The sequence below is a fragment of the Podarcis melisellensis genome (assembly GCF_964234715.1).
Source record: "Podarcis melisellensis genome assembly, chromosome: 8".
Lineage (NCBI taxonomy): Eukaryota > Metazoa > Chordata > Lepidosauria > Squamata > Lacertidae > Podarcis > Podarcis melisellensis.
In genome coordinates this window covers 89,958,849-89,984,442 of record NC_138540.1, presented here as the reverse complement: position 1 = coordinate 89,984,442, position 25,594 = coordinate 89,958,849, and the positions used below count along the sequence as shown (strand labels likewise).

Here is a 25,594-nt window from a genome sequence, read left to right as displayed (position 1 = left end):
GAGCTTCGCCCCAACCCAACCATATCTTCTTGGGTGGCTTGGTGAGCAGCAGGGCCCATGTCCAGCTCCAGCCACCGTCCCTTGGGGACTTCCTGCTCTGGATCCGAGGGGACGGTGGCAAGGCCCTCTGGGTGGAACTGCCCTGGAAGACGCCTCAGAAACTGGACTTTGCATCAAATAAAGAATTAGGGAGGGGAAATGACTGACATAAGGAGATTTAGCAATAGAGAGAGAAGGGAAGCTTCCTGGTGTTTCCCTCTTAATATACTTCTCCCTCATAATAATGTCCCTCTTAATAATAATAATAATAATAATAATAATAATAATTTATTATTTATACCCCGCCCATCTGGCTGGGCCTTCCCAGCCACTCTGGGCGGCTTCCATAAAAACCAAAAATACAGTAAAATATCACACGTTAAAAACTTCCCTGAACAGGGCTGCCTTAAGATGTCTTCTGAATGTCAGGTAGTTGTTTATCGCTTTGACATCTGCTGGAAGGGCGTTCCACAGGGCGGGCGCCACTACCGAAAAGGCCCTCTGCCTGGTTCCCTGTAGATTTGCTTCTCGCAATGAGGGAACCGCCAGAAGGCCCTCGGCGCTGGACCTCAGCGTCCGGGCAGAATGATGGGGGTGGAGACGCTCCTTCAGGTATACTGGACCGAGGCCGTTAATATCCTTCTCCCTCACAATTATGTCCCTCCGAATGTCCTTCTCCCTCATGTCCCTCTTAATATACTTCTCCCTCATGTCCCTTGTAATATACTTCTCCCTCCTAATAATGTCCCTCTTAATATCCTTCTCCCTCACAATTATGTCCCTCCGAATGTCCTTCTCCCTCATGTCCCTCTTAATATACTTCTCCCTCATGTCCCTCTTAATATACTTCTCCCTCCTAATAATGTCCCTCTTAATATACTTCTCCCTCATGTCCCTCCTAATGTCCTTCTCCCTCACAATTCTGTCCCTCCGAATGTCCTTCTCCCTCACAATTATGTCCCTCTTAATATCCTTCTCCCTCATAATAATGTCCCTCCGAATGTCCTTCTCCCTCCTCGCTGTCTTCCAGTCCCACCTCCCTGTCCAGGGCCTGAGGTCCCTCTGGCTCCCTCCCGGACCCCCAGCCTCTCTTCCCTCCCCTTCCCGCCTCCCGGGGCAGGGAGTTCCGCAGGCTTCTCCCGAGAGGAGACCCACCAGAGCCCGGCAGGCGAGGGCGAGGCCGGAAGGGACGTCAGAGGGGGGGGGGGAGGAGCGGCCCGCCTTCCTTTCCTGTCCTCTCTAGGAAGCCAGCTCGGCGCCCCTTAACCCTTCTCTCTCCCGCGGAGCCGTCCGGGGCGTCGCGCAGGCGCAGAGCTGCTCCCTCGGAGGGGAAGAGGCCGCACCTGGGCCCGCCCGCAATGGGGGAGAGGACGCGTGTGCGTGGGAAGGGGGAACCCGTGTCCGGGAGGAGGAGCCCGTCTCTGCCCGGGGCTGCGAAGGGGCCTCTGGGCGGGGGAGAGGGGGGTCTTTGGGGGGCCAGATGGAGGACCCGGGGGTATATCTTCTCGGGGGGGGGGAGTCTCTCTTGGGGGCCCCTGGGCGGGTCTGGGGGCTGCGGGGCAGAGAGCCCTGTCCCAGCAAGAGGGGGTCCCGGGGGGGCTGGAGGGGGAGACATTGCCAGACATGGCTGGGGGGGGCCATTCTGTGTTGTCCCATCTGCTGCTTTGTGTCTGTATTTCAGCCCTCAATATCCTGTGTTCTTCTGCCTTGGAAGCAGCACAGGAGCAGCCAAGGGGGTTTTCCTAGGAAGCCTTTTATTCCCCCTCCGGTGACATTGTTATAAGTTGGTGGGTGCCCAAGCCCCGTAAAATACCTCAATTTCATAAATGTTGGAATTGGATTTGGACTTGGGTTGCCAACACCGGGTGCCAGACCCGTGTGGATTAAACGGTGTGTTGGACGCTCCTCATCCTCTGGAATCAGCGTGTCTTCACAGCTCCTTCAACCAGGCAAGGAAGGACGCCTGGATCCAGAATTGGCCCCCACAGTCACTGAGGGCCTCATGGTTGAAACCGTGTTTAGGGAAGACAGTCTTACTCGGCTACGAGGGACGCCAGAGAAGAAGGGTTGCCATGTGTCCTCTTTTCCCAGGACACGTCCTCTTTTTCAGGGGCAAAATTTCTGTCCAGGTGGATTTTTCTGTCCAAATGTCTCTGGCCAGACGTTCTGGAGGAGACATAGCTGGGGGTGGAAGACTTGCTTTCCTCTTCTCTTCTCCTGCCCCCCCTCAGCAAAACATCTCACAGCTTCTCTAGCCTACCTATAGTAGGAGTATTGAAAGTGAGAGTCCTCACAACCTGCCCAGCCTCCCAGAGAAGGGCAACCAAGGAGATGAGGACTCTGTGACGGCAGGTTGCTCTTGCTCCTTGTCCGCCTTCCAAAATGAAGAAGAGAATCCTCAAGTTGGAAGGGACCCCAAGGTCCATCTAGGCCAGGGGAGGCAGCCTGAGGAGGCGATTGGGCCACATCCGGCCCCCGGGAATCAGCGTGTTTTTACATGAGTAGAACGTGTCCTGTTACTTAAAATGCATCTCGGGGTTCTTTGTGGGGCATAGGAATTCGTTCATTCCCCCCCCCCAAAATATAGTCCGGCCCCCCACAAGGTCTGAGGGACGGTGGACCGGCCCCCGGCTGGCAAAGCTTGCTGACCCCGGATCTAGGGCTGTTTTTAAATGTCCCAACGCTGCCTGGCTCTGGTCCCTCCAAATGCTCTTGTCTGGCTGGTCTTTCTTCACCCAGTCATGTCAAGGAGCAGCATGGGGGCTAAAAGGAGGAATAAATGGAGGACAATATCCCACTCCCCCCAGAAAAGCTCTTCTTTCTCTTTTTGTGGAGGGTCTAGGCCTGGCTTTTTGAAGCTTTGACCATTAGGCCTGCACACCATCACCTTTTATAGTGGTACCTCAGGTTAAGTACTTAATTTGTTCTGGAGGTCCGTTCGTAATCTGAAACTGTTCTTAACCTGAGGTACCACTTTAGCTAATGGGGCCTCCCGCTGCCGCCGGAGATCGATTTCTGTTCTCATCCTGAAGCAAAGTTCTAAACCCGAGGTACTATTTCTGGCTTAGCGGAGTCTGTAACCTGAAGCGTCTGTAACCCGAGGTACCACTGTACATACTTTACATTTGCTGAGGTAAAATCTCCACCCCCCAACATTGCTTGCGGCAGTTCTGCCCTCGCCTGAATCTCCTCCATTTTTAAAGGAAGCATCTCTTTTTCATGGGCCATCTTGGCCTCCCTGTCTCTTTCTTCTTGGGCTCATCTCTCTCTCTCTCAGCCTGTATCTCTGCTAGATGAAGGGCAGCAGCCATTTTGGCCTCTTCTCTTTCTTTCTCTGCTTCAACCTTAGACAATTCCAATCTTAGCCTCATCATCTCTAACTCAATATATTAGGATTCTCCTCAGACGCAGCAGCTGGGTCATCCTGAGTCTCTTTGGCTTGGCGCTTGCTGGTCATTTTCTGACAGGAATTTTTTCTCTTTTTAATCAAAGAACTTCACTCCTTTATTAAACTGGTTGTTCTGTGTCTCTGTGTGGGATTTTACTTGGTATCACGGCTCTTTTCCCCCCGGCACCCTTGGGCCCGCCCTTCAGGGTTGTCGTTTTGAGACCCCACTTCCTCCCTGGGTTCCTTTTTCTGGAAGGGACTGAGCATTACTGCTCCCCCTGAGTCTGTGGAGAGACATGTTTTGTTGCAGCTGGGACAGATGAAGGAGTCTGGTCGTGTTGCTGCAGATGCACTTAACCTCAAGGTCATGGCTTTGAGCCCCACATTGGGCAAAATATTCTCCCATTGCAAGGGGTTGGGCTAGATGACCCTCTTGGTCCCTTCCAACTCTACAATTCTGGGATTGATGTAGCATCTCTTCACACAAGAGACTCAAGCTACGTTTTCTATAGCCACCCTACTAGCCCCATTGCTTTCTTTTATGGATCCAATGGCATTTAGATGCAACTGGAACTTTTGCTGTTGTTAAAGCACTTAAATCTTGATGGCTAAAATGACATATAGAATTCGAGACCAAAAAGGTACAAAGTTTGAAGAAGAGTGGGGTAAATTTGTGGTATATATAAGAAATAACTGTAGAAGTTTAAAAACGACGGCAGGGTTAACATAAATCCTGTGATGTGTATAGAAGGTCAATAAGAATCTACAAGAGAAGATATGTTTTAAGAAAACCGACGCAGGGAAGGAAGGAAGTTGCAGCGTGAAGATACGCAATGTAAATAAGATGACACAAAATGTTGATTGTAAAAGATTGTTTTGTTGTCTGTGGAATTTTTTTTTTTAAAAAAATGCATTAAAAAAAAAATAAATCTTGATGGTCTTTCATTTCAGGTATGGCACTGTATGCCAAAAAGTTGTTTATGGTGTTGAAAGAGATCGATGATACTGTGTCGGAGGGGGAGAGGGGCTCAGGGCTCTATGAATGTCACAACATGCAGGGCTATCCATAAACAGTGTTTATGGAAGACAATCTTACTCGTCTACGAGGGATCGCCAAAGAAAAAGAAGAAGATTCCTGCGCCACCTCCCTGTCAAAAATTCTGATATGTGTACATTAACTTGATGAAGGTAGCTGGATGATGAAGGCAGGATTACAAAGGAATAGGCAAATAATAATAATACTAATAATATAATAATAATAGTAATAATAATTTATTATTTATACCCCACCCATCTGGCTGGGTCTCCCCAGCAACTCTGGGCAGCTTCCAACAAAATATTAAAATACAGTAGTCCATCAAACATTAAAAGCTTCCCTAAACAGGGCTGCCTTTAGATGTCTTCTAAAAGTTTGGTAGTTGTTTTTCTCTTTGACATCTGGTGGGAGGGCATTCCACAGGGCGGGAGCCACTACCGAGAAGGCCCTCTGCCTGGTTCCCTGTAACTTGGTTTCTCACAGCGAGGGAACCGTCAGAAGGCCCTCGGCGCTGGACCTCAATGTCCGGGCAGAACGATGGGGGTGGAGACACTCCTTCAGGTATATTGGACCGAGGCCGTTTAGGGCTTTAAAGGTCAGCACCAACACTTTGAATTGTGCTAGGAAACGTACTGGGAGCCAGTGTAGGTCTTTCAAGACTGATGTTATATGGTCTCGGCGGCTACTCCCAGTCACCACTCTGGCTGCCGCATTCTGGATTAATTGTGGTTTCCAGGTCACCTTCAAAGGTAGCCCCACGTAAAGCGCATTGCAGTAGTCCAAGCGAGAGATAACCAGAGCATGCACCACTGGTGAGACAGTCTGTGGGCAGATAGGGTCTCAGCCTACGTACCAGATGGAGCTGGTAAACAGCTGCCTCGGACACAGAATTGACCTGTGCCTCCATGGACAGCTGTGAGTCCAAAATGACTCCCAGGCTGTGCACCTGGTCCTTCAGGGGCACAATTGCCCCATTCAGGACCAGGGAGTCCTCCACACCAGCCCGCCCCCTGTCCCCCCAAAACAGTACTTCTGTCTTGTCAGGATTCAACCTCAATCTGTTAGCTGTCATCCTTCCTCCAACCGCCTCCAGACACTCACACAGGACCTTCACCGCCTTCACTGGTTCTGATTTGAAAGAGAGGAAGAGGTGCGTGTCATCCGCATACTGATGAACATCCAGTCCAAACCCCCTGATGATCTCTTCCAGCAGCTTTATGTAGATGTTAAAAAGCATGGGAGAGAGGACAGAACCCTGAGGCACCCCACAAATGAGAGCCCAGGGGTCTGAACACTCATCCCCCAACACCACTTTCTGGACATGGCCCAGGAGAAAGGAGCGGAACCACTGTATAATGGTGCCCCCAGCTCCCAGCCCCTCAAGACGCTCCAGAAGGATATTATGGTCGATGGTATCAAACGCCGCTGAGAGATCCAGCAGAACTAGGACACAGCTCTCACCTTTGTCCCTAGCCCGCCGGAGATCATCGACCAGTGCGACCAAGGCAGTTTCAGTCCCATGATGAGGCCTGAATCCCGACTGGAAGGGATCCATATGGTCCGCTTCTTCCAGGCGTGCCTGGAGTTGTTCAGCAACCACTCGCTCAATTACCTTGCCCAAGGTAATTGGAAGATTTGAGACTGGGCGATAATTGGCCATCGTGGCCGCATCTAAAGATGGTTTTTTAAGAAGCGGTTTAATGACCGCCTCTTTCAGCGGGTCTGGGAAGGCTCCCTCACGGAGGGAAGCATTCACCACCCCACGAAGCCCATCGCCCAGTCCTTCCCGGCTCGCTTATATTAGCCAGGATGGGCAAGGATCCAGGAGACAGGTGGTTGGCTTCACTTGTCCAAGCAGCCTGTCCACATCCTCGGAGGTAACCAATTGGCTTCACATAGCAGGTAAACCTTCCTTGACAGCTTCTGGACATATGTGTAGGCTTTTCCCAGGAATCTTACATCTGAAAAGGCAGCACTTGCCAAATAAATCTACTCTCTTCCAAGGAAAAGACCTGCTTTCTCAGTAAAGTGTGAATGCTGTCAGTGGGCCAAAAATCCCTATTTCAGTAAGCTTTGGGACCTGTAGAGAGGTGTAGTAAGCAGGACACTATGATCTCTTTTCCAGACGGGCCACATAAAACCAGGTGTTAGGTAGGTGAAGGCTACACATGCTTCCATTTCCTTCTGACTTTAGGGGTGCTCAAGAAACTGTTGAGGTTTAATCCCTGAATCAAATGCAGGTGGCTCGCAGTTGGATGCTACCAGGATACTGATAGCACTGCACCTAAACTTCACACTACATTACCGAGAAGTTTGTTTGTTTCGTAGATAAGATCCTTTCTCGTAAATCTGATTAATCCTTAGTGAATTCAGCAGATCTACGGCTCATGCACCTTACCCCAAACATCTTTGGCAATCCCTCGTAGCCACATAAGATTGTCTTCCATAAACACGGCCTTAACAGTGAGTCTGTAAGTGACTGTGGAGGCCAGTTCTGGATCCACACGTCTTTCCACAGTGGGGACATTGGTTTCCGTGCGGGAGTTGATCACGGTGTGGATTTGCCAAGTGTGCCTTCCTCTTAGCACATTTCTACCTTCCGTCCTGAGTTCGAGTGTTTTCAAAGCCCATGACACCTTTGACGAAGGCTGTTCTCCAACTGGAGCACTCGCAGGCCAGTGTTTCCCAATTGTTGGTGTTTATACTACTTTTTAAAGATTTGCCTTGAGAGAGTCTTTAAACCTCTTTTGTTGACCACCAGCATTATGCTTTCCATTTTTAAGTTCGGAATAGAGTAGTTGCTTTGGAAGATGATCGTCAGGCATCTGCACAACATGACCAGTCCAACGAAGTTGATGTTGAAGAATCATTGCTTCAACACTGGTGAACCTTGCTTCTTCCAGTACATTGGTATTACTTCACCTGTCTTCCCAAGTGACGTGTAGAATTTTTCGGAGACCCTGTTGATGGATATTCTGAGAAGCTGGAGATGGCGTTTGTAAGTGGTCCATGTTTCACAAGCATACAGTAAGGTTGGTAGTACAATAGCTTTGTAAACAAGCATTTTGGTTTCCCTGTGAATGTCCCAGTCCTCAAACACTCTGCCCTTCAGTCAACCCCCAACACACACACACATGCCTGCATGCTCTTAGCTGACCCACCACTCATTCCTCCGTTGACCCTGATATAAGCTGGAGAAAAGGGACATTCTAGGAAGCATCAATGGTCATCTCTGCTGCTCCAACTGCCACTCCCTGTTTGGTTCCTGTACTTCAGAAGTTACGTGGACAGCCACCTAGGTAAGAATTCAAGAGGTTGTCCGTTGCCTCGCACTGAGTCCAGGCCTGCAGGTCCATCTGGCTCAACATCACCTTCAAAGACCAGCTGGGGGTGGCTCTCTCGGGTTTCGGACAGACACCTTTTGCCAGCCCTATCTGGAGATGCGCAGGATTGAACCTGGCAGGCAACACGCGTGCTCTGCTGCCCCGACTTGTGGCCAAGAGGGAGGGTCTCCTAGGAGGGGATGAAGGGGGTGCGAGGAAGCAGCTGGAACATCTGGTGGGTGGTGCGGTGGGGGAAAAGGAAAAGGTTGACCATGTCTTTCCTGAGGCCGAAACTCAGAGACGAGATGCAGAAAAGCAAAGCAAACAGGAATTGCCAGTTTATTCCATGCTCAAGCCTAGACGTCCAGCTACTAACGATCTGGAAAGCTAGCAAAAAAAAGGACAGGACCCCAAACAAAGGGATCCAAGGATTTTTATACCCATTTTAAAACAGGCAGATTTTTACTTGCAGGAGGAGCTACCTGTCTTCCTTGTACTAACGACAATTCTGGCTAGATCTCATTTCTTTTCCAGCTGTCTCAAGTTCACGCATAGGCAAACTCGGCCCTACAGATGTGTTGAGACTACAACTCCCATCATCCCTAGCTAACAGGACCAGTGGTCAGGGATGATGAGATTTGTAGTCTCAAAACATCTGAAGAGCCGAGTTTGGCTATGCCTGCTCTAGTTCCTACTACTCGGCCAGCATGGCATCGTTTGTTCTGCCTAAACGTGTGTGGCCTTGAGCTCCTTATGGCGACTGGTTCATTGTTCTGCACACATCAGCAGTGAAGGATGACGCATCACACACGCATGCCCACACGGACCTGAGCACATTGCCACCTCCAGCTTTTACATGCCATTCAGCTCAGCCATTTTTATTCATTTATCTTATCCGTTTTATAGGATGTCTGAGATCTTTTTTAAAACAACAACCACCACCACCTCTAAGCATTGCGAAAAGTAAAAGCCATAAAAATCACAGGACTAGAAGGCAAATAAAGCAAAAATGCATACAGGCAACTAACTCCCTGCTTACACGCACTCAAGCCATGTGTGACTGCATCGCCACGAACCTGGAAGAGGCATGAATATTGGCAAAAACAGCCCTAAAAGAGCACAAAAAGGGCACGAAAACAGCCTCTAGCCTTTGCACCAACCTTTGAGGCCTGGGGAGGGTTGGAGTTTGAGCGAGGAGGTTTGGAGAGAGCAATTGTGGTAGAGTTAGATGGGGTTTTCAATTTTTGTAAGGTTTTTTTTCAAGGGAGTCCAGTGGCTTAGAGGGCATTTGCAGGTTTTCTCTTTTTTTTAAAGAATATTTTTTTTATTAACCGACCAATCACATCAAATCAAACCAAATTACATAAATTCCAAATTACATAAATTCCAAATTACACAGCCGAATTTTAAATTTTTGTTGGGGATACCCATATTACAAGTTCCGAAGGGGATCCAATCAACTTCTTGCTTCTTACTGCTGTTTTAATGTCCACCAATCTAACCTTATGATGTTCACAGTACTATCCAGTCCTTTCTTATTGTTTTTCCACATCTCTTGTTGTTATTTTCATATATTTTTCCTTTCTTTTTGTGACCTCTGATAATCTCCGCAAGCTGGTTAGAACAGTTTGTAATCCTGCGTGGATATTATTTATTTTATCCAGTAGCCATATCCAGACGTTTTCCATATAACATCACTTCCATACATCAAAACAGTCTTAGCGTCATTAATCTTCACCAATCTGCCTCCTTTCTCAAAACCTCTGAGGAGATTCACTAGGAATGCAGTCTGAAAACAAGTCCGTTCTTCCTCCCGGCTATAAATCCTTTGGCAAGATGACGACTCTGAATTAATTGCTGCGCCATTCCAAAAGCTCTTATTGCTTCTTGATCTCCATAAAGCATACTTTTGGTTAAAGTTTATCTCCACACAGACCTTAATCATCCTGCTTGGGTCAGTTCAAGCGACGGTTCTAATGAGGAGGGGTTCTTGTAAATCACATAGAAGGAAAGTAAAAAAGGTTCCCTCCCCCATTCAGTCCCGTTGTCAACATACCCAGCCTTTGGTGTATCTTCATCATAAAATATTCCTGTTGCTCCAACCCGTCGTCTTCTTTCGCAGAGGTCACTTAAATTAGCAGACTTCACTCCCCTTCTTCACTTGAAATATGTGCATTTGCTTCTTTTGTAATTAATTATTCCAAATTGCTGCAACTAGTGCGCGATCAGAGACAGCGTCCAGGAGAGCCGAGGTCCACACGGGGGCATTCTGCCTAGGGTCCTCACCCCCTTCTTTCGAATTAGGGGGTGATTTATGGGCGCAGCAGGCAAGGGCAGTGTTCCCCATTTCCTTGGGGCAACAAGGGAGGCTGCCTACTCCCATATCAGCCTCTTAATTACCCCGTGTGGGTCGGAGAGATGGTATTGTCGGCCATCTTCCAATGCGCCCCCTAGTGGCCCCTCGTTTGCAGGTTTTCTCAATGGTGTTTCCGATATACGCGATTTCACTTAAAGGTGCGGTGCCTCAGAACGCAACCTCCACTGGAATCTGAAAATTTATGGGAACTATTTGTTAATAGGCACCTAAAACCTGCCACAGTTGCCAGCCCAAAAGCAAATATGGCTAGGAAGCCGTGGTGGTAGCCGTGGCACAGGGAGTTGAGTAGTTGGCTTGTGCCTCCTTCATCTCAGTGTTGCCCTCCTAGCATTCAGCAGGGAGGAAGATGGGGGCAAACCAGAATTAGCTGGCTGTTCCTGCGCCATCTTCGGTTCTGGTGCCACTTCTGTTGACCTCTCTGACCGCCACTCTACCAGTGCCAAGCGGTGGGGACAGGACTCTACTCATTATCCTACCCTTCTTTGGCAGAGTTAAACAGCCTGTGGATTGGGGACTTTTTAAACGCCACAATGATGAGTAAGCCCATCTACATTTCACTCCAGCAGAAGGGAGAGGCACCTCCGGATAAAGAAAATCGGGGTGTGTAAGGCAGTTTCCAAATCAGCGTCTTAGATTTCAGTTCTCTTCTCCGGTTCTACTTGCTGCTGGTCCTCATAAAGGTAAAGGTAAAGGTACCCCTGCCCTGACGGGCCAGTCGTGTCCGACTCTGGGGTTGCGTGCTCATCTCGCTCTAGAGGCCGTGAGCCGGCGCTGTCCGCAGACACTTCCGGGTCACGTGGCCAGCGTGACGAAGCTGCTCTGGCGAACCACCAGAGCAGCACACGGAAACGCCGTTTACCTTCCCGCTATAAAGCGGTCCCTATTTATCTACTTGCACTTAAGGGTGCTTTAGAACTGCTAGGTGGGCAGGAGCTGGGACCGAATGACGGGAGCTCACCCCGCCGCGGGTATTCAAACCGCCGACCATGTGATCGGCAACTCCTAGGCACTGAGGTTTTACCCACAGTGCCACCCGCGTCCCTGGTTGGTCCTTATAGTCTGGTGAAATTTTTTTTAAAAAATTAATCATTTTGATTTCCTTCTATTTTTTTTGCAGAGGAACCAGGAACAAATGAAACCATTTACTGCCAAGCCTTAGCTGAGACTCTGCACCATATTGCCCTGCCTGTGACAGTGGGACTCTACGCACCCTGGGGGAGAGGCAAGAAAAAGCTCTTGTGTGAAATTGAGGGTAAGGACCACCATCCCTCAAACATGAGTCATCACAGATGAAAGAGAGAGTTCAGAGCGTATTTAATTATACAACAGCGAGAGGGTCGTTCACTGTCTACCAGCTCCACCTGTCTCACTATCTCTGGCTTGGACTACTGCATGCGCTCTGTGTGGGGCTACCTTTGAAGGTAACCCAGAAACTACAATTAATCCAGAATGTGGCAGCTAGACTGGTGATTGGGAGTGCCTGCCGAGACCACATAACACCGGTCTTGAAAGATCCACACTGGCTCCCAGTATGTTTCCAATCACAATTCAGAGTGTTGGTGCTGACCTTGAAAGCCCTAAATGGCCTTGGTCCAGTATATCTGAAGGAGCGTCTCCACCTCCATCTTTCTGCCTGGACACTGAGCTCCAGCGCCGAGGGCCTTCTGGCAGTTCCCTTGCTGCGAGAAGCGAAGTTACAGGAACCAGGCAGAGGGCCTTCTCGGTGGTGTCGCCTGTCTGTGGAACATTCTCCCATCAGATGCCAAAGAAATAAACAACTATCTGACGTTTAGAAGACATCTGAAGGCAGCCCTGTTTAGGGAAGTTTTTAATGACTGATGTTTTAATGTATTTTTAACCTTCTGTTGGAAGCCACCCAGAGTGGCTGGGGAAACACAGCCAGATGGGCGGGGAATAAATTATTATCATTATTATCATTATTATCATTATTATCATTATTATCATTATTATCATTATTATCATTATTACCATTATTACCATTATTATCATCATCATCATTTGGGCAGTCCCAGTGCCCAAGACAGCTTTCCCCAACCTAGTGCCCTCCATATGTTTTTGGACTAAAACTCCCATCAGCCCCAGGCAGTCCAAAACACACAGAGGGCACCAGATTGGCACAGGCTGCTGTAGATTTCCAAGCAAGACCTGCTGACTGCCAGAGGCCCTGCTGCCCTCTGAGATGCAGGGACTCTGTGATGCCAGTGGAGCATCCATTTCCCCAAACAGCCATGGCAGGACTGGGGTGCAGCACTAGAATGGGTCCTCATTGCCATGCAACCTGGCCAACCATTATGAGAGATTACGGTAGCAGTGTGTTGTGCATGGGGTCTTAGGGGAGGGGTAGCACCTCTGGTGGGGGGTACATCATGCTCCTTCTGGAGTAGTTTGTCCACCTTGGTCCCCAAGAGCTTCCTGGAACTGGCCCACGGTCGTTCTGTGGATCGGCATGGGGATTCCATCCTTTTCCCCCATGGCACCATTTTTCCTCTCGCCGCGGGCACCAACTTCCGGGGTCTTGTTGTCTGGGCAGCCCAGGACCTCCAGACACACTGCCCGGGTTTGTGCCCTGGGAGGTCATTTCAGTGCTGCTTCACCCCCGGAGGTGCACTCCAATGTCTCTTGAGACAGGAGGGTGCCCACTGGGATATCCAAGACATCTTTCCTGAATTGTCTAGTCCTCTGTACTTGCAGGGATGCAAGGAAAGGCATGCAGACTGGGTCAGGAGGGCTGCAGCTCAGGGTCAGAGCAGGAGGACCCTGAGGTCAATCCCCAGAAGCTCTAGGTAGGGCTGGGAGAGAAAAGATTCATTGAGGAGGATCTGTTCAGGCGGACCTCGTCTCCCGAGAGCATGGTCTGCAGCAGCATGCTGATGAATTGGGAACTGGTGTGAGCACAAGGCATAAGAACCCAGTTACAGGTAGGTAGCCATGTTGGTCTGCCGTAGTCGAAAGAAAATTTGAAAATTTAATTTTTTAAAAAAATTTCCTTCCAGTAGCACCTTAGAGACCAGCTAAGTTTGTTATTGGTACGAGCTTTCGTGTGCATGCACACTTCTTCAGATACCATAGCATGCACATGAAAGCTCGTACCAATAACAAACTTAGTTGGTCTCTAAGGTGCTACTGGAAGGAATTATTTTTTTTTTAATATAAATTATTTCATAAGAACCTAAGCAGAGTCTGCTGGATCAGAGCAACGCCCATCTAGTCCAGCGAGTTCCATAGTTTAACTATGTGCCGCGTGAAGGAGGACTTTCATTTATTCTGTCTGGAATCTTCTCATGCGATGCTCTCCATTGCAGATCACATGCGCTGGCGAAGCAAACAAAACGGAACCAAAGCTGCAAGGACCACGTACTCCCTGCTTTCGTTCCTCTGGCACATCATCTTTGCGCACCCCCTTCTGCGCTCAGCAAAGAATGAAGGCATCCACTATATTTTCATCAACTTCAACGCCTGGGAATACGCAGGATGCGATCATACCTGGGCCGGCATCGTCACAACACTGCTGGATGAAATCGAAGGCAATTACAGGATCCCGTTCAGCACTTTTCAGTCCTTTGGTGTGAAATTCAAGGAAGAGCCAGTTATGCGGAAAAAGAAATGGGCTTTGAAAGGATGGAGCAAGCTCTTCTGGTTTGGCCTCTTGTGTCTGCTCCTTGGATTGTTTCTGAGCATGGTGCTGACGAGGCTGAAATCGGGCGGCGGTTTATGGGAAAGCGTGGCATACACAACAACAGTAGTGCTGGGCGCATCCACTCTGCCTTTTATGCGCTGCACGAGAAACATTTTATTCACCCTGAAAAAGAAACTCCAGGCGAAAATGAACGCCAAGGACCAGCTGGGCTTCATGCACTTTGTGAAGGAAGAGGTGAAAACAATCACTCATTTCCTACAATTCATGGCGTTCGAGGAGGACCGAGAGATCCGGGTGGTTCTGAAGATCATCAATTTAGACCTCTGCACTCCGGACAAAGTGGTGGCCGTCCTAGACGCCATCAAAATCCTCCTTTCAGATGAAGACGCTCCTTATATCACCATCTTGGTTGCTGACCCAGGAATCCTGGTGGACAGCATTCAGTCGTCAAAGACCACCTGCAGCAATGGCTACTTGTACTTAAATCGAATCATCTCTCTCCCCTTCTCCCTGCCCCGGATGAGCTGCAAGGGCAAGAGGCAGATGCTCGCAGGGATTCTGAACGGTAAAAGGAAACGGGGGCAGGATTCTGCTACTAATCCGGAAACATGGGCTCACAAGCAAAACAGCAAAGGGGTCAAAGAAGCCACGGGCTTGTTGGCCACAGAGGAAGTCCAGCACATCTTCCAAGACCTGAGCCATGAGAATTTTGAAGACTACGTCCCAGGAAATTTTGTCCAAATGAACCGGGTCGTCAACACAGTGCTGACCATTAGGTCCATGCTTGACCTAGGATATAAGCCCCAATCCGGACTGAATGTCAGTAGGGAAGATGGCAGGTTGGTGACCAAAGAGGTGGTCGATTGGGTTATCCTTGCCCATTTTTGGCCTTGCCGCCTGAGCTGGATTTTGCAGTGTGCAGAAGACGAGCAGCAGGAGGAAAAGCTCATTGAAAGCCGGGCCAGGGGCTCACAGCTGAAGCAAGGCCATGGGAGAGGTGAAGGAGGAGATCTGCAGGACAAAGCATCCGAAAGAGACAGCAAGGCCTTGTTGCCGTTTTATGAGGACAATGCTTTGGAGCTGGACAAGATTAAGAACGATGTCAGAAAACTTTTAGAGCTCGATGGGGACCCTGACCTTTTCCGAACCTTCTTGCAGAAGAGCCATTTTACGGTGGGGCGGGCCAGGTATTTTTCCAACTTCCTCATCAATTTAGACTTCTCTCTGAAGAGGCAGTTTGAGTTGCAGCGGGGCCTGAATCACATAGTCCGGAGGAAAAACAGGGAGGGCGAGTCACTGTCTGCAGAGAAAAGTGCTGGGTTGGAAGGTGAAGGATAACTCCAGAGCTGCTCATTGCGGCAGAAAGATAATAATAATTTTTAAAAGGATCCTAGACACCCTTCATGAGCCTAGCGCCCCTCAGATGTTTCGGACTACAACGCTGAGATGAATTCAACCATATTTCACTGCAGATATTGGGTGTGTGTGTGTGGTTTTTTAAAAAAGCCTGCATGGGACAGGAAGAGAGGAATGAAGTATGCTGTATATGATATGCATTTGGGACAGATACCAATCTCACCCCCAAATTAAATTATGTCTTATGAAAACATTAGATTATTTTGTCTGTCATAATTTACTCTGGTCATTTCATGGGTTTGGACCATTTTCGCCACCGCCACCGTCTCATTCTACAGCCCCCAGAATCCCAGCTCTTGAGCCTCTTTTTCAGTGTTACACAAAAACCACAGTCTGACTTTGGCGTCTCTCCCATACACCCAGGTTCACAGATGTGTCACCTTGCCCTTTTTTAAAAAGCCATCCAAGTTTGTGGCCATCACTCCCGCTTGTGGGGTCAAATGCCATAGTTTATTTATGTATTTTATGCAGTGCTTTTCTTCTGGGGGGACACAGGGCTACGCATTCCCCTAAACATTTTGTGGATCTAAGTTTGGCCTAATTGAGGGAAAATATTTCAATATGAGTAGGAAAACAAGAGTACCCCTAAACATTTTTTAAAGGAAAAAAAGCACTGATTTAATGTATATACTGCCTAGTTTTAACCCCCCCCAAAAAAAACCCCACCCTCAAAGCCATTCACTTTGTGAATCACATTCTTTTGCTTATCCTGAATCTTCCAACTGATTAAATAGATTGTGTCTTATGCAGATTATGGGTAAATAAATCACACCAGTGACCTGAGGATTTCAGGCAGAGTTGCTGAACTTTTATTTCTGGAGTTAGGGACCACAGCGCTTCCTTTCTATAAAAAATAAATAAATGTTGAAGTGGCTGTATCAAGTCCATCTCTTGCTCCAGATTCCAGTAGCAATTTCCAGCACGCCTCAGGTGCACAGAACCTGGTTGAGCTGGTTATTTTCCCTGGAAAAGTTCAGGGACCAGGTGCTTCCTCTCGGGGTGTTCTCTTGCACGCCTAAGTAGGTCTTCTTTTCGAACATCACCATGGGAGACGATGTCGAAGGGGCCTGAGAGGGCCCTGACCCAAGGAAATACGCACTGAAGGCCACCCACTCCCCGAGACCCATGCCAAGAACATCTCTGATTTCGTTCCTGTTGCTGTAGGCCAGGGCGCGTCCATTCAGATGGTGCTGCCTCAACCTCTCCTTGTACCGCTGGGAATTTTCCTCTTTCAAGCCAAGATGGTCCATCTGGAAAAGAACAAAAAGCAGAGTTGGCAACTCACAATCACGTCCCTCAGCACTGTCCCACACAAAGGGAAGGCAAGGTGAAGTTTTTCTGTTTAGGGGCCATATTCCCTGTTGGGCAACCTTCCAAAGGTCACATGACTATGGTGGGTGGGGCCAGAGGCAATAAGTGGGCAGGGCAACCAATGTAAATTTCATGCAAATAAGCTAGTGTCTCCATCCAGGCAGGTATAATCAGAGTTGAAGGCCAAATCCCAGCCAGGGAAAAACAGCTGAGGTACAAAACAAGGGATACTTCTCTAGAGTGTATTCCTAGTGGTGGGTTGGGATAGATCTGCGGGACATTACTGCAGTCAAAGCAGCAACCCATGTTTTGCCAGGCAGGCGCATGAAAGGAATGAGGCTCACAGAGCTTTCCTGTGAAATTTGCAAGAGAGAACTCTGTGGCATCGCTTCCTTTGTTTGCCTTGGCAGGAAGCCCTAACACTAGATACTTCCTTCCTGCTTGGGCAGCCGCCTCTTTCCTCAACCTGCTTCCAAGCTGACCCTGGACAAGGCAGTGATTTCCTACCTCCTTGCAGACCTCGTCCACCGATAGCCCCAGCAGAACGCATCTGGAGAGGCCGTGGCCCTTCTTGGTGCTTCGCTTCAGGCTGCGGCTGCCCCGGAGCAGCTCCATGTGCCTCTTCAAGGAGGAGTCCAGGTTGACCGTGTAAGGCAGGAAGAAGCTGGCGTCCTTCACCTGGAACCTGTGGCACAGGAAGCTGTGGAAGAGCTCGGGGTCCCCGTCCAGCTCCAAGAGCTTCTCCAGCTGGCCCTTGAGCATGTCGAGCTCGTCCATGTACTTCTCGTACACCTCCCACAGGAAGTGGTGGGGAGCCAGCTGGCAGCCTTGGCCCAGGCCCAGCCGGCCCACCTGCTCATCGTCCTCAATGCACTGCAAGATCCAGCTCAGCCGGCAAGGCCACTGGCTGGCCAGGAGCACCCAGGAGGCCACCTTGCGTGGGCACAGCTTCTCCCGGGGGACCTCCGTCGCCATGAGACGCACAGTGACGGAGATGGTGTTGATGATCCGTCTCATCTGCACCATGTTGTCCGTCATGTACTCCTTCATGCTGTCGTCCAGCAGGACCTCAAAGGCCTCCTGGATCAGGTCTTTGGCTTTGAAGCCTTTCTTGCACCTTTTTTTGGGAGGCGCTTCCAGTCTGGGACTCACGACAACCAGAGGCACCCGGCTGCCATCGGCATGTCGCTCAGGGGCCTTCCAGCCAGCAGAATCGTAACACAAGGGCGACCCAGCATTCAGCCTCCTCTGGTTTTCCTGCGGAAAGTCCACTTCTCCCTCCTCGTCCTCCGGGCTTTTCTCCTGCTCCTCCCTGAAGTCAACGGCAGACTTCACCAGCTGCATCTTGGTGTGGGTGTCCATCTTGGGGACCGAGAACGGGAGGGTGATGATGCGGTTCAAGAACTCGTAGCCGTTGTTGGCCATGCCTTTCATGTACAAGGAGTTCTCCACGCAGTCCACGATCACGCTGGGGTCGGCCACCAGGATGGAGACGAAGGGTGCCTCGTAGTCCGAGAGGAGGATGTTCATGGCGTCGAGGACGCCCACCACTTTGTCGGGGCTGCAGTTGTCCAAGCTGGTGATCTCCAGCACCACCCTGAGCTTCCTCCGCTGGAAGATCTCCATGAACTTCAGAAACTTGGCAATGATCTTCACCTCCCTCTTGACGTTGCTCATGAAGCCCAGCTGGGCGCTGAGGTCCGTTCGGTTCATCTGCCTCTCCAGCTGGGCCTTCTGGGTGACAATGACGTTCCGTACCACCATGATAGCCATCCGGACGGATGCCGCAGCCGTGATCCCAACCGCCGTGGCCCCAAGGCCCTCGACAACAGCAATGGCGTCCCCGGAAGCGTTGCCAGTGGGGATGCCGAAAACAAAGATGAGGGCCCCGACCCCGACAGCCACGACCGCCACCAAGAGGATGGCAGCCCACAGCGGCAGGCAGAGGTACTTCTTGCTGATCCACTCCTGGCTCAGAGGGGCCTCGATAAGGCCGCACTTCCTGCCCACAGCTCTGTAGACGCTCACGGGAACAAGGCCAAAGTGACTCTCGATGCCGTCGCACAGGGCAGTGATCAGACCTGCCCAGAGCTGGTCACTCCCGGCGTATTCCCAGGCGCTGAAATGAATGAAGATGTGCTGGACGTTTTTCCTTTGCCGGTGCTGCAGCGTCAGGACGGGGTGGTAGAAGATCATGAGGAAGACGACGGAGACCAGATCCCACCCAGAAGTCCCTCGCTGTTTCAGTCCGGTCCGCTGGAATTCCTGCTGGTCTTTTTTCCGTGACTGAAGACGCATGTATTCTAGAGGGAAAGGAAGAGAGCCAGACCAGAAACTGAGTCTACTGTACCCCAGCCCACCAGGGTCTGTCCTGGTTTCTGTTGATCATACAATACTTTGATTAACTACCCAAAGTTTAAGATCCCCTCTGGAGTCCTCACTCCATGTGTGACCTCCAAGTGAATTGAGGTACATGGCAACAAAGGAGAGGGCCTTCTTGGTGGTGGCACCTCGGATTTGGAATAGCCTTCTCAGAGAGACTCGCCTGACGCCTGCTCTATGGTAAAACCCAATTTTCATTTAAAAGGTTTTAAACTGGGATTAGACCATTTTTTGGAGGGTAAGGCAGAGAATTGCAGGTGGGGAAAGTGCTAGAGCACTTGTGCCCTTGGGCTTTCTCTTGAGGCATCTGGCTTTCCACTGTGAGAACAAGATGCTGGACTTGAGTCTGACGCAGCTGCAGGGCGGCTTGTATCTTCCCATTCTGCAAGGCCTCTTACACGTCATGCTTGAATAAACTGTATACTCTCACCTTTGGTGTGATTTCAAGCTCATCTGTAAATTGTTTCGTTGCTTTATTTTCTGAGAGTTACATGCTATTTATTTAAAACTTTATTCTCTGCAGTGGTACCTCAGCTTAAGTACTTAATTCGTTCCCGAGGTCCGTTCTTAACCTGAAACTGTTCTTAACCTGAAGCACCACTTTAGCTAATGGGGCCTCCTGCTGCTGCCGCGGCGCCGGAGCACAATTTCTGTTCTCATCCTGAAGCAAAGTTCTTAACCTGAAGCACTATTTCAGGGTTAGCGGAGTCTGTAACCTGAAGCGTCTGTAACCTGAAGCGTATGTAACCCGAGGTACCACTGTAAATGGTTTCCATCTCTCTAAGCAGTGTGTTTTGCCTCCACTAGGGGAAAGCGAGAACAGTGAGAAAGCTACTTGGTGCAGCAAATAAATGAAATCCAAGCATTGCACCAGTGAAACTCAAATTCTACATCAAGACAAACACTTACTTTGCAGGGGCATCTCTGGAAATGGAGATAAACACGTTTTGCTCTCCTGACACATAGCCCTTGATAGCCCTGCCCTCCACAGTATTTAACTCATCCCCCACCTGCATAAAGCCACTCCTGCTCTTCTTAGCCATCGCCTCATCCAGCATGAATGAGTTCCACAGGCTACACTTGCATTCTGTGAACAAGCACCAAAGGCAGATTTAGGGCAGTGTGAACAAAGCAGTCGCACCAAGCATACAGCCGTGGGGGCTGCCTTCTCAAAGCCCAGCGAGCAGTTCCCTAGCTTTGGGGGGGGGGAGGCGTGAGGGTCTGACTGGGTCCTAGAACACATAAGTAGCAGTCAAGTACAACATTCCTTGTTTTCCTAGAGTGGACATGCGGGGGAAACATTTGGTCCAACCAGTCGAAAACTTCCTGTTTCCTCCTGGTTGGGACATACTTCCTTTGCATGTGACTAGAGGTGGGCGTGACCTTACCTGTCCAGGTAACAAAAGGGACAAGCCATGCAGCACTCTCTCTCTCTTTGACTCCCTTCATCCTTGGAGCAGCTTTTTAGCAAGAAATGCTCTGTTGCCTTCCAGCCAACAGAGGACACTGGGGTTATCCCCATATGGGATAGATCCACATGTATATCCTTTGTAACTAAGTCTGCCTTCAGGGATCCAACTGTGAACTGAAGATACTGTGAGTAAACTTCTTTTATTGACTTTAAATAAGATTGTCATGTGTTTATTCTTTTAAGAGGGATATAATGGAACTTAAACGTAAAGTTAAAGGACCCCTGACAGTTAAGTCCCGTCATGGACAACTCTGGGATTGCAGCACTCATCTTGCTTTACCGGCCAAGGAAGCCAACGTTTGTCCGCAGACAGTTTTTCCAGGTCATGTGGCCAGCATGACTAAGCCGCTTCTGGCGAACCAGAGCAGTGCACAGAAATGCCATTTACCTTCCCGCCAGAGCGGTACCTATTTATCTACTTGCACTTTGATGTGCTTTCGAACTGCGAGGTTGGCAGGAGCCATAGCTGTCAACTTTCCCCTTTTTTAAAGGAAAATTCCCTTATTCTGAATAGGATTCCTCTCAAGAAAAGGGAAAAGTTGACAGCTATGGCAGGAGCTGGTAAGGGAACTTACCAGGAACCTAATAGTAAGAGGCTCAGACAAGCCTGCAACCAGCTATCCAGTGTGCGTTTAAAAGGGGAATGTGGAACTCTGCTAAGTAAAGGAACTTGCTAGCGCAAGTTAGGAAGGATATTAATATACTATATACCCTCTCCTGCCTCCCTGAACATTCCCACAAGCACTTACTGGGCTTCGGGAAGGAGAAAGGAAGGCTCTAGGACCCTGCCAGAGCCTCACACCACCTTCCTAAAGCCGGCACCAGGAGAGGTTGGATTATTACCAAGGTCCGCCCTTTGTGAGCCCTTCCTTTCATGGGTCTTCACCTTACGAGCGAGAGCTCACCTCGGATCCTGTCCAGGAGGAAGGCTTTGCAGTGCCCCCACGGTGCATAAAACCCAACCGTCACTGGGGAGGCCACGCAGTAGAGGGCCTTGGCTAAGGAGAAGCAGTAGGCGTCGTCTTTGTTCTGGAACTCTGCAAAAGGAAGAGCAGGGAGCAGCCAAAAGGCAAATCCCACATCAGATGCCCCTGGCCACTGCGAGAATCAGCGGCGGCTGGTCCTTTAGGGTGAACGGGGACCCTGGCCCACCCACCTCAGGGTGCCTTCAGCCAGCCCCAGCTGCCGGCTTTCAGTTTGCAACTAACGCAGTCGGTGGCCCTGGCTGTCAACCTCCTTCCTCCTCCGTAGACCAGGTGGAACTCAACAGAGGTGGATGCGGACAAAACTAGTATTCCTTGGCTCCACCTGTCCTTGGCTGTGGCTCCACCTGCTCTTTGGGCTCCCTGCTTTCCGACCTTCCAGGCCCAATGGGCTCATGGAGGGGGTTTGAAGCGCATAAACATCAGGGGACACGCAGGTCCCCTTTTCCTTGCTGCACTCCCTTGGGGGAAACTTGCTGGCATCCATCTGTCTCAAGAGACAATGGAGTGCGCTTCCGGGGGTGAAGTCAAACGGCTGTGTTAGCATCCTCCCCGGGGTGCAAGCTTGGGCATGGTGTAGGGAGGTGGTGGGCTGCCCAGAAGACAAGGCCAAAGGCCCCCTCGGCCAAAGGAAAGCAGAGCAAGACATTTGGCACCAGCTTGGCTGCAGGAGTTGCTGGGAGGAGGTGTAAAGGTAAAGGGACCCCTGACCATTAGGTCCAGTCACGGACGACTCTGGGGTTGCGGCGCTCATCTCACTTTATTGGCCGAGGGAGCCGGCGTACAGCTTCTGGGTCATGTGGCCAGCAGGACTAAGCCGCTTCTGGCGAACCAGAGCAGCGCATGGAAACGCCGTTTACCTTCCCGCCGGAGCGGTCCCTATTTATCTACTTGCACTTTGACGTGCTTTTAAACTGCTAGGTTGGCAGGAGCTGGGACTGAGCAATGGGAGCTCACCCCGTCGTGGGGATTCGAACCGCCAACCTTCTGATCGGCAAGTCCAAGAGGCTCAGTGGTTTAGACCACAGCACTACCTGCGTCTTGGAAGGAGGCATACAAGGCACCATCCAACCGCCTTAGGGACTCCGGATTTGTGTAGGGTTTGCTCCTGAGCCTTTTCTTCTCCTGAAGCTGTTCCGCAAGGCAGCAGAGGTATCCTTCTCTTAGCTGGGCTCCCTTCCCAGGTGGCCGAACCCCCTCTGCCCCCCACATCCCTCTGCAGCAAGTGCAGAAACCCAGGGGGAAACTCATGTACCCTTTAAGGAAGTGGGGAGATGTGGCTGACACAAAAGGGGGCACACCAGCCAATATGACTAGCACTGAATTCCACCTAGCCGAGAGGCAAGGCCTGTGAGGACCAAGTGATCCTCTCTCCCTCCCTCTCCTTTCTTGGCAACTGGTGTTATGTGGGGAAGTGATGTTCAATACCCCTGAAGACATCTACACAGCAGCGGACATCCTTCTTCACGGAATGGCTTACTCACTTGGGCTATGATCCTGAGATAATAACCTCTGAATCCTTCGGGTAAGTACACCCATCCTAAAGCCAAATTATTCCTCTTACCTCTGGTCAGGGAGAGCATCGCTTTTGTCAGCCACGGGGTATTAAAAGGGCTGAAGATCCACAGCTGCTGGTTGCTAAGAAGAGGGAGAAAATGTGGAGGCTTTTCAAACTATCCCTGGGCCTGGGAATAAATATCTGCAAAAGTTTGCCTCTGGAAGGTTGGCAGCCCATCACGTGCAAATAGATGGAAGAAAGGTGTCAAGACTGTTTCCCATCAGAAAATGAGGATTAAGACTTCATCCTCTGTACAGTGGAGATCCTCAGTGCATAGCATTGGAGAGCTGGTTTTTCTTCTTCTTCTACGGGACAGCCTCTCCTGGTCTGCCCCGCAGAGGACCTTAAGGTCCACGAATAACCATAGTTTAGAGGTCCCGGGCCCTAAGGAAGTCAGACTATCCTCCCCCAGGGCCAGGGCCTTCTCAGTGATGGCTCCAACCTGGTGGAATGCTCTGTCCCATGAGACCAGGGCCCTGCAGTATTTAACCTCCTTCCGTCGGGCCTGTAAGACAGAGCTATTCCGCCTGGCCTTTAACTTGAATTCAGCTTGATCTTTTATTTCCCTTTTCTTCCCTCCCTTTCCCCTTTTATGAAGATCACCCACTCTGAGACCCCACAGCTAATTCTCCCCTGGCCTCCTCGCTGGCCCAAATAGAACCACTTCAGCCAGCTAGCCCTGGGGATTATCTAATGCTTATTTCCCCTAAACTGATTTTTGAATTTTATTGTTATTCATGTTTGTATGTTGTATTTTATTCTGCTTTTCTAATTGTTTTAAATTTGCTGTTAGCCGCTCTGAGCTTGGTTTTTGAACTGGGAAGGGTGAGGAATAAATAAATTATTGTTGTTGTTGTTGTTCAGTTGATCTTCCTTTGGCCCCCATTCCTGCACAACTGCATCTCATAAGAAATGGACACTCCAACCCGATCTTTGCCTACTCCTACTTTCGAGTATGGCTCCCATCAGCGAGCGCAGTCATGTGATGCTGGTGTTGATGGGAGCACAGCCAGGGTGACTGGGGCAGATGTGCGTTGCAGCTCCAGAACATCTGCAAGGCGCCAGGTTAGGAAAGGCCGGCCTACAGCCCTCTCCAGCTTCCTCTGCTCTGGAATTCTCAGCTGACGACGGACAAGTCAAATCTGTAACCTGAAGCAGCCTGGAAGTGATAGCACTGCTTTCTGGATGGCACCGCTTCAAGCTACAGAAGCCGCTTGGCACCCAGTCTGGTAATAAAACTATTCCAGATATGTAGAAAGACCTACACTGCCCCCCAGTACGTTTCCGAGCACAATTCAAAGTGTTGGTGCTGACCTTGAAAGCCCTCAACCGCCTTCGCCCAGTATACCTGAAGGAGCGTCTCCACCCCCATCGTTCAGCCCGGACCCTGAGGTCCAGCTCCGAGGGCCTTCTGGCGGTTCCCTCATTGCGAGAAGCAAAGCTACAGGGAACCAGGCAGAGGGCCTTCTCGGTGGTGGCGCCCGCCCTGTGGAACGCTATCCCACCAGATGTCAAAGAAAAGAATAGGCTTTTAGAAGACATCTGAAGACAGCCCTATTTAGGGAAGCTTTTAATGTTTAACAGACCACTGTTTTTAATACTTTGTTGGAAGCTGCCCATATGGGCGGGGTATAAATAATTATTATTATTATTATTATTATTATTATGATGTAACCAGTGTTCCGGAGAAGAAGGGGAAGGAAGCCTTTCCCTTAGCAATCTGCTTGGGGTCGTATTTTTCTCCCCTGAGCCAGCACGCAAACACGCAGAGCTTCACAAGCCCAGCTTACAGGTGGCTGTTTCTGACACAAGGGACACGACATGAGCTCGCAAGCTTTTCCGCCTGGCTGCAGCAGAAAGGGGGGAGGGCGAGATGAGGAGGTCTCCTCCATCGGCTGCCTCATTTGCCTTCTCCCCTCCCAGAACCTCCTCCCACCCGTGTCTGCTCCACCTGGCCATTTTAACAATTATGTAATCAGCAAGGATTCCACTCGCTTTCCTCCACCCCCCCTCCGGCCTTCCTTTCTCCCCTCCGTAATGTATCTATTAGCTTCAGGGGCGCCAGCTTGTGTGTGCTGGACCCCCCTATATTTTGGTGGGCGGGGCTACCCCCCAAAAAGTTCCAAAAGTGTGGAGGGGAAGCCCTTATTTTAAACTGTAAACACCCTTTAGGGAGTTGGCAGAAGAGGGACACATCAAAAGGTCGCAGGTAGGTAGTTGGCAAGTGAACAACACCTCTCCCTCTCTTTTCCCGTAATCGCACAGCCTACGCCGCGCAGGTGACCCATTAACAAAACCTGTTCCCCAACATTAACAGCATAAATGGCTCGAAGGTGACCGTGGGCAGAAAATATTCTAAACTAAGAATCACTTCTGAGATTGCGTGAGCCATGCTGGTGAGCAGTAAACCCTAAGCGAATGCAAGGTTTATAGGCACAGCCAGCCGCCACTCAGCCCAAAGGGGTGTATTTGCAGAAGGATGATTCAGAGAGCCAAAGTTCAAGAACAGGATCCTTCTCCCTCGCCAGCAAAGCACCAGCACCCAGAGAAGGCAAGGGCAGGTGGTCTACTTACGTGCAGGAAGCGCGCAGAAACTTCAGCACCCCGTTCCGGTTGCGGCAGGCCTCCTCTGCCAGCGCGAACTTTGCCTTC

The 25,594-nt window shown here is 50.1% G+C and overlaps 3 protein-coding genes across 10 annotated transcripts in view; 1 reads left to right on the top strand and 2 right to left on the bottom strand.

Moving 5' to 3' along the window:
- The window catches only part of LOC309376014 (uncharacterized protein), a 77,970-nt gene extending 76,799 nt beyond the window's left edge, over positions 1 to 1,171 (bottom strand). Inside the window, exons 1-2 of one of the 4 annotated variants that reach the window (XM_081922150.1) lie at positions 677 to 1,171; positions 21 to 298 (exon numbers count right to left, since the gene is read on the bottom strand). In XM_081922150.1, the coding sequence (XP_081778276.1) occupies positions 21 to 298; positions 677 to 1,023 (625 nt within the window). In that variant the 5' untranslated portion in view covers positions 1,024 to 1,171. The remainder of the gene's footprint in view (positions 1 to 20; positions 299 to 676) is intronic. The other 3 variants (XM_081922151.1, XM_081922152.1, XM_081922153.1) reach the window with 3 other exon arrangements.
- Positions 1,172 to 6,357: 5,186 nt separating this feature from the next.
- LOC309375999 (NTPase KAP family P-loop domain-containing protein 1-like) lies at positions 6,358 to 15,356 on the top strand. Of its 5 annotated transcripts, none has more exons than XM_081922116.1 (4): positions 6,358 to 7,762; positions 10,653 to 10,763; positions 11,281 to 11,415; positions 13,487 to 15,356. In XM_081922116.1, exons 2-4 carry the CDS (start codon positions 10,694 to 10,696, stop codon positions 15,157 to 15,159), a joined length of 1,878 nt encoding a protein of 625 aa, XP_081778242.1. In that variant the 5' UTR covers positions 6,358 to 7,762; positions 10,653 to 10,693; the 3' UTR covers positions 15,160 to 15,356. The 5 variants fall into 5 exon arrangements, with proteins under 5 accessions (XP_081778242.1, XP_081778243.1, XP_081778246.1 ...); XM_081922117.1 differs by having other exon boundaries at positions 10,653 to 10,843; XM_081922120.1 differs by lacking the exon at positions 10,653 to 10,763.
- Positions 15,357 to 16,023: 667 nt separating this feature from the next.
- Positions 16,024 to 25,594, bottom strand: LOC309375966 (NTPase KAP family P-loop domain-containing protein 1-like). The gene is made up of 5 exons (XM_081922024.1): positions 25,517 to 25,594; positions 22,949 to 23,022; positions 21,307 to 21,438; positions 17,056 to 18,851; positions 16,024 to 16,487 (listed from the first exon to the last, which is right to left on the bottom strand). The coding sequence occupies exons 2-5, from the start codon at positions 22,965 to 22,967 to the stop codon at positions 16,164 to 16,166; spliced, it is 2,271 nt and encodes a 756-aa protein (XP_081778150.1). The 5' UTR covers positions 22,968 to 23,022; positions 25,517 to 25,594; the 3' UTR covers positions 16,024 to 16,163.

Excerpts from the sequence above, each read along its gene's own strand:
- LOC309375966 (XM_081922024.1), bottom strand. Across the intron at positions 18,852-21,306 it reads CCTCCTGGACAGGATCCGAG|AATACATGCGTCTTCAGTCA; the intron begins GTGAGCTCTCGC and ends CTTTCCCTCTAG. Across the intron at positions 16,488-17,055 it reads TGGACGAGGTCTGCAAGGAG|ATGGACCATCTTGGCTTGAA; the intron begins GTAGGAAATCAC and ends GTTCTTTTCCAG.
- LOC309375999 (XM_081922116.1), top strand. The coding sequence starts at position 10,694 with ATGATGAGTAAGCCCATCTACATTTCACTCCAGCAGAAGGGAGAGGCA. Across the intron at positions 10,764-11,280 it reads TCCGGATAAAGAAAATCGGG|AGGAACCAGGAACAAATGAA; the intron begins GTGTGTAAGGCA and ends TTTTTTTTGCAG. Across the intron at positions 11,416-13,486 it reads GCTCTTGTGTGAAATTGAGG|ATCACATGCGCTGGCGAAGC; the intron begins GTAAGGACCACC and ends TCTCCATTGCAG.